Below are 11825 nucleotides of genomic sequence, written 5' to 3'. Positions count from 1 at the left end.
AGCTCTACCTTGGGAGCTTCCTTACCAATTAGGGCTTCATCCAAAGCTTCTTTCCCATCCAACACAAGCATGACTTGCTCGGGTTGAGCGCAAGGTGGTGGTGCATCCAAGAGCTCCTCGTAGTTAGCCACTTCGATCCCTAAAGTACCTAAGCCATGTCTATTCAAAAGAACAAGCTCAAGTGGATCATTAGTGGTGAGCAAGTGCTCATGCATGTCATTCACAATGGGATCAAAAGAGTCAACCAAGAAATATTTCTCATTAGTGGAACTAGGATAACGCATGGCTTTATTAATTCAAGTCAAAAAACAAACTATCCTTCCCAACTTTCAAAGTAATGTTCCCTTGCATGACATCAATAATTCCTCCCGCCGTAGCCAAGAATGGGCGGCCTAGAATAATAGGGACATGCACGTCCTCATCTATGTCTAGGACTACAAAATCGACGGGGATCACTAATCCACCAACCCTCAAGGGTACATCCTCAACCTTGCCAATAGGGTACTTGACCGAACGGTCGGCAACTTGCAAGGTGATGTTAGTTGGGACAAGATCACCAACTTCAAGCTTGGCGAACACCGAATAAGGCATTAGACTAAAGCTAGCACCCAAATCACACAAGGCATTGCTTATTTCAAGCTCCTTAATAGCACAAGGGATAGAAAAACTACCCGGGTCTTTGAGTTTGGGTGGCATTTGGTTGAGAATGATAGCACTACAATTCTCGGTGAGGTTCACCGTCTCCTTTACGTCGCAATCCCGCTTCCCACTCAAGATTTCCTTAAGAAACCTTGAGTAGGTAGGCATTTGTTTCAATGCTTCCGTAAAGGGGAGAGTGATGTGCAAATTTCGAAGAACATCAAGGAATTTTGAGAATTGCATATCCAACTTGTGCCTTATGAATCTTTGGGGATAGGGAAGTTTAGGAGTGGGGAAAGGTAGGAGAGTTGCCTCCTTTAGTATAGGAGTTTCACCTTCATCATTAATGGGAGGCTCCTCTTCTACCACATCATTGTCACTAGACTCAATGACTCCCTCTTGATCCTTCCCATTAGGCTTAGAAACCTTATTAGCTCTAGGAACATCATCTAAAATCCTCCCACTCCTTGTCACTATGGCATTCATTTGCTTTGGAGCATGACTTTGGGGTGGGAGACTAGCATGCGCATGATGTTCCTTAACGGTATTTACAAGTTGAGCTAGTTGGGTCTCAATCATCTTCAAGTAAGTGTTGGATTGCTTGAATCCATCCTCAAACTCGACATTCTTCTTGGCTTGCGCCCCCACAAACGACTCCATGAGAGCCTCAAGATTAGACTTAAAAGGCGGGAGTGGTGGAGGTGCAACGCCATAACCACTAAGGTTTGCTTGATATTGGTTGCCAAAGGTCCTCGGTCCATTGAATCCGGAGGGTGGCAATTGAGATGCACCATAAGGACCTCCCGAGTTCAAAGGATAACCCCCACTTGAGGCACCCCTAAATTGCCCATAAGAGTAATTATAACCCCCTCCACCTTGATGGTTGGGATTATAACTCCCTTGGTTGTATTGGCCTTGATTGCCAAAACCTTAAGATTGACCATATGGCGCTTGGCTTTGATAGCCTTGTGCTCTATAGCCACCTCGATTTTGGCTATCATACCCACTTCCTTGGCCATAGCCTTGGTGGGAAACATACATGGGGCCTCTAGGTTTCCTAGCAAAATTTGTATTGTTAGGGTTATAATTCCTAGACCTCTCATTTACGGCATTAGCATACTCTACATCAAAATCGCCTTCATACGAAGGGCCATAATCCACAAATGACAAGTTATGAACTAAGGGGCCTGCATTGGGGGAATGACTATAGTCTTGGCAATTTTCGCAAAAGGAGGTGCCCGGAGGCATTGAGCCATAAGAACTAACCTTGCTCTTCCCCTTAGAGAGAAGAGTGGCCGAGGGAGGAGGGATTGTAGACGGTGATGGCGGTTGGCTTGGTGTGTTTTCGAGCTTCTCCAAGCGCGAGTGTAGACACCTACTTTTGTCCCCATTCCCGAAAGGGAAGGTTCGATGATGAAAACATAAATCTCCACTTGACAACGCATCTCCTATAAAATAACGAATCTCAATTCCCCTTTTCATTTCAACCCGAAACCTTCTATTTATAGAAACCTGCTATTTATGGAAACAGCTAAAAATAGTAACTGTCGTAATGGGTAGTTGTTAAAAGTGGCAAGTCATAAAAGATAGAAACCTGTCAGAATTAGGTGTTGCACTCCAACATAAATCCTAAATGAGATAGAGATTACGAGGGAATCCTATTCCTAATATGATTCAAAAATAAGAGTCACGTATTAATTAAAATCCTAACGAGCCTAGAGTTCCTAACGGGCCCAGACGCATTCCGTCACAAGGTTAATACGCACTAAAAGCCTCGATTAAGTCTCAAATACTCTGGATTCTAGGAATCCGAATCTGACTAAGAAAATAGCCCAGATCCTATTTTCAACGCCTGGCTCTGGGCGCCGAAATCTTCAGCGCCCAGGTCTGGGCGCTGAAATTACCTGGGACGTATTCTTTCCTAATTCCTCGTGGATTAGAGCTCTAAAATTCTATCTTTCCACGAACTCTTTTATGTAAATAGGGCCTTAAGTTCGACGTGAAAAGAACAACAACACACAATTATTATTCTGAGTATTGACTCTAAACACCTAAGCCTAAGCCTCACGCTGCAAAACTGATCACGCGTTCTGTCGCAATCGATCCAAACATCGAACAGAACGTATCCTGCCCTATAACTTGAGATTCGTTAAATAAAAGGAGAAATAGCAAAGTCAAAGTGGTTAGTTTTCTGAGAACCGTGAAGCACCTCTCAAGGTTGCGTCGTAATGTGTCCCTTTTCTATGATTTAATTGCTTTCCTCGCCCTTTTTATGAACTGTTAAACTAACTAAATCTGATTGTTCTATCACGCCTAATAAATATGATAGTTTTGGGAAATTTGATTATCATGCTAGGTCCCTTAATACAATCTAAATCAGATAATCGCGCTTGATCTAGTACTATATGTTGCATATTGTTAAAATCAACTCAGATTAGTTTAATAGTTAACGCATGTCCCTTCAATTATTTATGCTGAGCTAGTAAGGATATCCTGCCTCTGGAGTTATCGAAGAGCGAGTACTCCTCTCGGTAGTTACAGTCCCCCGAACCCTCAATCTCTACCTGGCTGGTGTATGTTGAGAGATCCCCACACCAGGGATCACAAGGGAACCTACGGCCGTCGTGGTCAAACATAATTGCACTCCCTTTATGTCATGATAACCGGGTTTTGTCAGTTTTTCTCATTGTCGTTAAAAACTGAATGGCGACTCCTATATTACTAGTCAATTGGGTGTAAACTCACAAGAAATCCAATTACACTTGATTTGACAAAAAGAAACGTCACACCCACGAGGGACAAGGTCACGCATTAGCCTCGTGCTTTTTTGGACCCCCTCAAAGCGAGGTAAGCTTCTCTATCATCCGTGATTGCTCTATGGCGTACACCAAACGCTTACCATCTTCACTCCTACCTTTCCCATCATAATTCCTTGTGCCTACATGCCAAGATTGGTAGTTTTGAACTACATCCTCAATGATTTCCTCTATTTGATCCTCAGTTTTATTCATGATGGGGCCTCCCGCGCCCGCATCAAGACTTGTCTTCGAACTTGGACTCAACCCCAAGTAGAATGTTTGAAGAAACAACCATTTAGGGATCCCATGGTGAGGGCATTCCCTTTGGTACTCCTTAAAACGATCCCAAGCTTCGAAGAGTGACTCATCTCGCTTTTGCTCAAAGGATTGAATCTTGTGGCGACACTCCGCCGTCTTCCCATGCGAATAGAACTTGTTTAAGAATGCACTCGTCACTTCGGTCCAAGTGCGAAGTACGAAATGAGTTGGGCTTGACCTCCTTGTCAAGCCAATCACTTGCTCGCCCAAGTAGAGAGAACTGAAACAATGTCAACCTCACGTAATCTAATGTGACACCATTGTGCTTGATTGTGTCACAATAGTGCTCGAATTGTTTGAGATGTTCGTGAGGTGATTCATTACTCTTCCCACAAAAGGGGTGGCTTTGGACCAAACTGATCAAGGCGGGCTTGATCTCAAAGTTGTTGGCACCCGTTGTTGGGGCTTGAATACCACATGTAGCTTCGAATGCCCCCGGTATTCCCAAGGTCTTAACCGGGAGCGCCATGTTCTCAAAAACTTGCTCACTCTCTTGTTGTTCCTCACCAACACTCAACGATGCGAATCTGTTATTGCTTGATGAGCTAGACCGTACACGCCTTAGTCTCCTAAGTGTCCTCTCCAATTCGAGGTCAAGAGGATGGAGGGTCCTTTGACGAACACGCCCCCTAACAAGCATACAAACTGGAGAAAAACCGTGAGCAATGCCAAGGAAAAAGAAAGCTAAGCGAAATTGCAATGTTTTTGTATTTTCTAATAATGAACTAGTCTCAACTTAAACTCAAAAACAACAACCGTTCCCCGGCAGCGGCGCCATTTTGATAGGGCGTTTTTCCGTCGTTGAAAGATCAACGCCACAATCAAACAAAATTAATAGAACCACTAGACCAACCAACTATATGAATTATAGTGGCAAGTAAAGGGATCGTCCCAAAGAAATGATGGTTCTCGAGTTTAAATGTCAAGCTAATTCGAACAAGAGGTTTGATTTGAATTATCACTAAGATGCTAAACTAACAATTAAACTAGATTGAATCAAGGAAGCTAAACGTTAGGGAGTTGGGGATAGTCTAGGGAAATCGGGGGAAATGAACTACCATCTAGTAATCATGAATGATGCAATGAAATAGCACATAGGGGAATGAAAACTAATGACGTACTCGCCACCTCTCGGATAGAGCACGCGAAGCAACCTAGCCTATAGAAAAGCTTTCGCATAGTCCTAAGCTAGATTAGCTTGCATATAATCGGAACTATCATTCACTTGCATGAACTAGGCTCACAATGTCTTTCCAAACCTAAATCATACATTCCAATCTAACTCAATCAACTAGCATTTGCAACTACTACTCAATTGATCATGGAAAATCCTAGCACTAAATCAATTTAATCATATCAATCATTAATCAATTAAATCATCAAATTCCCCTAATTAAGCCCCTAGATTCTCCCCTTTCCCTAACTTAAATCTACTCACTAGCCATTCTAGAAATCAAGAAATCCATTAATTCTACACTAGCAAGCATGAAATTGAAGGATTAGGAAGAGAGAATCAAAGACTAGAACAACCAATTGAACAATCAACAAGAGAATTAAAGATCAAAGTAACTAAAGTAAAATCAAGAAGAATTCAAGAATTGAAGGAATTATAGAACAATCAACAATAACAACAAAAGCAGGAATTAAGAAATTGAATTGAATTGCACAAAATTAGAAGAAGAGTTTAGAGAATTACAAATTGATGCTTCAATGGAGGAGAGTTTCTCTCTCTAGAAAATGCTGAAAAACTAACTTCGAGAATCTAAAATTATCAACTAAAATTCTGCACTTAACAAAATAATTGAAAAATCTATTTATAAGTTTCCCCAAATAGAAGCCAAAATTCGAATAAGAGCAGCCCGCGCAACCATTCGGTCGCACAGACCTTTTGTGCGACCGAACATAAAAGAGTCATTCGAGCACATACTGGGTCTTGTGCGAGAGAAGGCAGCGAAGAACATTTCCTTCGTCATGTGCGACCGAACGAAGAGCCCTGTTCGGTCGAATGGAGTTTCTTTGGCTCACAATTCCTCTGCAGCATGATTCGCTCTAACGAAAAGCCTTGTGTGGGCGCACAACTCTTGTGTGGTCGCATCCCAAATTAGGGACATTCTGCCTCCAAAAACCAAACCTGTGCGACCGAACAACAGAGCACGTTCGGTCGCACAAAACCTGTGCTGTCGAATAGTAGGCTCTGCGATCGCATCCCAAATTAGAAACCTTCTGACTCCAAAAATCAATCATGTGCGACCGAACAACAGAGCACGTCCGATCGCACAGAACTGGATATTCCTTGTACTCATTTGCACTCCTCTTTTCGGGCGCACAAACCATCACTCGATCGCACAAGTCCTGTTTTGGCTTGATTCTACTTGTTTTCCATCACTTTTCATCATAATCACCTATAAAGCACAAGATGGAACGAAACTTATAAAATTCACACAAAAAGATACAAAAACTATAAAAAAGTATAAAAACTAACATAAAATCCTAAGCTAAGAGCGACATAAATGTCGCTCATCACCGTCCCTTTGTGGACATATTAGTAGTAAACCCCGGTCATTGCTTAATCCAAATTCTGTAATTTTCATGTTCCATCAAGAAGAAGAAAAAAACTTGTTTAGTACTCCCTCCGTCCCGTAATACTCGCACCGGTTTGACCGGCACATAGTTTAAGACAATTTAATTGACTTATTATATTTAATTAGGTGGTAGTTGATATTGATATATTTTTTAATATAGTTAGTGGGAAATGTGCCAACCTTTTGACAATGGTGGGGGGTAGGTGTGAGGGGGTCGAAAAAGCACGAGGCTAATGCGTGACCTCGTCCGTCGTGGGTGTGACGCTTCTTTTTGTCAAATCAAGTGTAATTGGATTTCCTGTGCGTTTACACCCAATTGACTAGTAATATAGGAGTCGCCATTCAGTTTTTAACGACAATAAGAAAAACTGACAAAACGCGGTTATCGTGACATAAAGGGAGTGCAATTATGTTTGACCACGACGACCGTAGGTTCCCTTGTGATCCCTGGTGGTGGGGATCGCTCAACGTACACCCGCAGGGTAGAGATTGAGGGTTTGGGGGACTGTAACTACCGAGAGGAGTACTCGCTCTTTGATAAATCCAGAGGCAGGATATCCTTACTAGCTCAGCATAAATAATTGAAGGGACATGCGTTAACTATTAAACTAATCTGAGTTGATTTTAACAATATGCAACATATAAGACTAGATCGAGCGCGATTATCTGATTTAGATTGTTTTAAGGGACCTAGCATGATAATCCAATTTCTCAAAAATATCATATTTATTAAGAGTGATCGAACAATCAGATTTAGTTAGTTTAACAGTTCATAAAAGGGCGAGGAAAGCAATTAAACCATGGAAAAGGCACACATTACGACGCACCCTTGAGAGGTGCGTCACGGTTCTCAAAAAACTAACCACTTTGACTTTGCTATTTCTCCTTTTATTTAACGAATCTCAAATTATGGGACGGGATACGTTCTGTTCGATTTATGGATCGATTGCGACAGAACGCGTGATCAGTTTTACAGCGTGAGGCTTAGGCTTAGGGGTTTAGAGTCAATACTCAGAATATAATTGTGTGTTGTTGTGTTCTTTTCACGTCGAACTTAAGGCCCTATTTATAGAAAAGAGTTCGTGGAAAGATAGAATTGCAGAATTCTAATCCACGAGGAATTAGGAAAAAACACGTACCAGGTATTTTCAGCGCCCAGAGCCAGGCGTTGAAAATAGGGTCTGGGCTGTTTTTCTTAGTCAGATTCGGATTCCTAGAATCCGGAGTATTTGAGATTTAATTGAGTCCTTTAGTGCGTATTAACCTTGTGACGGGATGCGTCTGGGCCCGTTACGAACTCTAGGCTCGTTAGGATTTTAATTAATACGTGACTCTTACTTTCGAATCATATTAGGAATAGGATTCTCTCGCAATTTCTATCTCATTTAGGATTTATGTTGGAGTGCAACACCTAATTCTGACAGGTTTCTATCTTTTATGACTTGCCACTTTTAGCAACTACCTATTACGGCAGTTACTATTTTGAGCAGGTTTCCATAAATAGCAAGTTTCGGGTGAAATGAAAAGGGGTAATGAGATTCGTTATTTTATAGGAGATGCGTTGTCAAGTGGAGATTTACGTTTTCATCATCGAACCTTCCCTTTCGGGAATGGGGACAAAAGTAGGTGTCTACAGTTAGCCCCCACTTTTACTGAGTCTTAGAATAAGACGATGGTCAAAGTATTAGACGGAGTACGTCGCACAAGCCATAGCGACCTGTTTTTGCGAGGGTCTCACGAGCCCCCGAGGGATAACATTTAACTTAAGGGTCATCACTTGGAGTGTCGACATATCCCTCACGTGTCATTGGGATTTGTCAACGGATAGTATAGAAACTTCCTCACTTTGTCATTGGAATGATCTAAAGAAGTGTAGAAACTCCCTCACTTTGTCATTGGGAGTAGCTACAGATGTTTTAGAAATCAAAGCTATAAAGTGTAATTGGGCCTGGCCGAGCCCAACCACGAGGTAAAAATGTTTTTTTTTTTTTTTTAAAGATTCTCATTTTCAAGGCTAGTTAAACGAGAAAACCCCCTTGTTTTTATGGGACGTAAAACGAAGGAAAATCCAGCACATCGTTCTTTTTTGGAAAAACGGAAAACCAATCACATCGTTCTTTTTTGGAAAAACGGAAAACCAATCACATCGTTCTTTTTTGGAAAAACGGAAAACCAATCCTTTAATTTTTGGAAAAAGGGAAAATGGATCCTTTAATTTTTGGAAAAAGGGAAAACCGATAAAGGTTATCGCTGCAACGACTAAGGACCTGCGCGGTTAGTGACGCAGACCCCGCCGGCTAAAGATGGCGAGCCTGTCCGCTAAGGGTGGACACCCCGTCCGATAGAAGTGGACGAATCTATTTTGAAACTTGTTTTGTGTTTATTTTTTGGAAAATGAGGACCTACGTGGTTTGTGCCGTAGACCCCGCCGGCTGAAGATGGCGAGCCTGTTTCATTTTGAATTTTTGAAAGTTTTGTTTTTTGGAAAACTGAGGACCAGCGCGGCTAGTGACGCAGACCCCGCCCGCTGAAGGTGGGCGAGCCCTGTCCGCTAAGGGTGGACATCCCTGAATTCGTTTTTTTCAATTTGGGAACTCGCGTGGTTTGTGACGCGATCTTGCCAACTGAAGATAGGCAAGTTCCTATTTCTTTTGTCCTTTGTGATTCCTTTTGAGGATTTCTTTTTATCCATTCTTGCAAGAGCGAATTCTTTCGAGGGATGCTCGAATTTAGTTGTAACCTGAACGTGGGCTGACAACGTGTTCAGATGGACCTTTGTCTTGCGACCGTCCGCTTTCGTGGTTTTGAGCTAGTCTTTATGGCTCGATTTTTGCCGCTACTTGGTCTTTGATCAGAGGACCATGTACAAATGTCAATGATGACCCTTTTCTGAGGTCGAACCTATTCCTTTGAGATCATCCAAACATGGGGGGGCGTATAGCGCAGCCCGGGAATGTGATTTTGATTGCGCGCTCTCTGTTGGAGTATACTTTCGCGAGCCTCCCAAGCACTCGGGCTTTGGTGGTCATTTTTCGCATACTTCATAACGTCTTTTAATCATGTTTGGGGTCGAGCTCGTATGTGCGAGCGACCTTTCATAGTGACGTGCTACTTTGGCGAAGTCATGGGGTGCGACCTCAGTCTTCGGGCGACAAAGTTTAATATCATTCGGTTTAGCTTGGCCCGATTTAATCCTTTGGCAGACAAACATTTTTTTTGAGAAACCAACGACTTAACAAAATTTTTTGGTGTTTCGAAGAATGACCCTGATATTTTTTATTTTGAAAAGTGTACATATAAGTCTAAGTTTTGACCAAGTTTTACCATTCATTTTTGCTATTTGGGAGCTTAAAGGTGCTTTTGGGCTTGATCTTAATTGTTCATAGGGCCTTGTGTCTAGCAACACGGTTTTAAGTCTTTTCCTGCTCCGCGTTTTGTGAAATATGGGCCTTGGGCTGCATTTTCGGCGCCCAAGGCTGGGCGTTAAATATTTCGGCGCCCAGCTTCGGGCGCTGAAAGTCTTTTCCTGGCGAATTTTGACTTTCGGATTTCTTAACGCGTTTCCGAATGGGATCAGGATGTCACTTAATGCGTTCACCTATATATAGGGGCTAGATACGTCCCTTATTTTCCATCACTCTCAATTTCCTTCTTTCTTTGCTGTGTTTTAATTACTCCTTGCTTTCGTCATGTCAATTCCCACTTTCTCACTCCAACGGGCTGTTAGGCATTGGCTACGGGCCCTTAATCCTACAGAAAAGGCTTTATTGAAAGAATACCACTTAGAGGCACTTTTAGGCTTACAACAAATTAACATTGACTATAATTTTCTGCACGCAGCCCTAAGCTTTTGGGATTCCGATCATCATTTTTTGTCTTTCGGGGCAACGAAATATGTCCTCTGCCAGATGAATTTGCTGCGATCCTTGGTTATCCTACTAATGCTACCCCTGCCACTCCTGGCACTATTGACGAGAGTAAAACAACCATAGGGGCTTTCCTAGGACTAGATGCTAACATGCTTGCTGAAGTTGTTGTAGGTGATGAAGTTAATTTGGCAAAACTTGTAAAACACCACTTTAGGCCTAGTAAGAATATGACCGAACAGAAATTGAATATTCGAGCCCTTGTATTTTGCTTGTTGAATCATTATTTCCTGTCGAATAACAATGGTGAGTTCGGTGACATAAGGTTGATCCCCTTGATTAGCCAGATGGAAAGTTGTTATTCCATTATGCCGTTGGTTGTTGCCGAGACTTTGCTGAGTGCGGATGAGCTGAAGAAGGATGCCAAATCTGAACATTTTAAGGGAAGCCCCCTATTACTGCAGGTAATCGATTTTTTCTTGCGCACGTATACACGTTTTTTTTTGCGTACACATTTTTTATTCGTCATGCCTTGGGGCTGAGTTTCAGCGCCCAGGGCTGGGCGCTGGAATTTTCGGCGCCTGGTCCTGGGCGTTGAAACTGCGCCCCAGGAACCGTTTTCTTTTATTATTATTTTTTGATCGTACCCGTTTTTTGCAGATTTGGCTCGCGGAACGACTTAGACCCTTGGAAGCTCCTGCCGATCCTAAACATTATCGCCCTATAGCCTTGGGTAACCGAAAATACTTGCACCAAGGCCAGGACGAGGCCGAATGGACCTCCTTTTTTACTTATGGCATTTGTTCTATTAAATGGGTGGTACCATGGTGGGGTTTGACTACTATGACGGGGGGTTCTGATGTATCGGTTTATGTTTCTTTGTTGGGGCTATCTCGTCCCATTTATATTTTCCCTTACCGAATCATGCGTCAATATGGTTTAAGGCAGACTATCCCCTTTTCTGATACGGTACCACCTAAGGTAGCGGCCTTTTCACAGCACGGGTTCTAGCGTGGTCTAAGTATTATGATGGTCTCCCGTGTGAGCCGTAGCTACAAATGGCTTTGTGGGTCTTTCTGAAAACTACAAGTTGTGGATGAGCTCCGATGATAAAGCTGTGAGGACCGAGGCTCGAAATGAGGAGCCGGCTGAGCTTTTGATACCTCGTATTCGTGTTAAGTATGAGGGTCCTGATTCTGCCAAACCTCGTACCCATAGTATTAAGATTGTGAAAGCTCGTCCTGATCGAAAGCGAAAGGAAGTTCCTCCCCGTTCCAGTTTCAGGCCTAAAAAGATGCCTAACATGAAGGGGCCTGCTGTTGTTAAAAGAAATGCAAGCTCTCGCGGAGATCGTCGCCGGAACAATGTATGGGTTAGGAAGGCTCAGCCGCCTGTAGAAACAGTGGCTAGTCTAGTTGATGATAATAATCCTTCTCCCACCACTGTCTGTGCCCTTGAGGCTGAGCGGGCTATAACTGAGAATGTTTCTGAAGCCTTGGCATCTTTGGAAGTTAGTGTCCAGGAGCCGGTTCTTATGGAGATTGATATTGGGGCAGCACAGAAGACTGTGGGGGTGGATCCTGCGAACATTGCCCTCTACAAGACTTTATTTGATGATCCGG

The 11825-nt window shown here is 42.8% G+C and overlaps 1 protein-coding gene and 1 pseudogene across 1 annotated transcript; one reads left to right on the top strand and one right to left on the bottom strand.

The window, feature by feature from the left end:
* Nucleotides 1-291: 291 nt before the first annotated feature.
* Nucleotides 292-1218, bottom strand: LOC110789789 (uncharacterized). Its single transcript, XM_056834166.1, has 2 exons — nucleotides 739-1218; nucleotides 292-642 (listed from the first exon to the last, which is right to left on the bottom strand). Exons 1-2 carry the CDS (start codon nucleotides 1216-1218, stop codon nucleotides 292-294), a joined length of 831 nt encoding a protein of 276 aa, XP_056690144.1.
* Nucleotides 1219-3738: 2520 nt separating this feature from the next.
* LOC130466535 (uncharacterized) lies at nucleotides 3739-3839 on the top strand (annotated as a pseudogene).
* Nucleotides 3840-11825: the final 7986 nt, after the last annotated feature.

Source organism: Spinacia oleracea, chromosome 1 (assembly GCF_020520425.1).
Source record: "Spinacia oleracea cultivar Varoflay chromosome 1, BTI_SOV_V1, whole genome shotgun sequence".
Classification (NCBI taxonomy): domain Eukaryota; kingdom Viridiplantae; phylum Streptophyta; class Magnoliopsida; order Caryophyllales; family Amaranthaceae; genus Spinacia; species Spinacia oleracea.
The sequence above is the reverse complement of the archived record's forward strand: the minus strand, read 5'-3'. Positions and strand labels throughout refer to the sequence as shown.

Excerpts from the sequence above, each read along its gene's own strand:
- LOC110789789 (XM_056834166.1), bottom strand. The coding sequence starts at position 1,218 with ATGATTGAGACCCAACTAGCTCAACTTGTAAATACCGTTAAGGAACAT. Across the intron at positions 643-738 it reads ATTGCGACGTAAAGGAGACG|GAGCTTGAAATAAGCAATGC; the intron begins GTGAACCTCACC and ends TGTGCTATTAAG.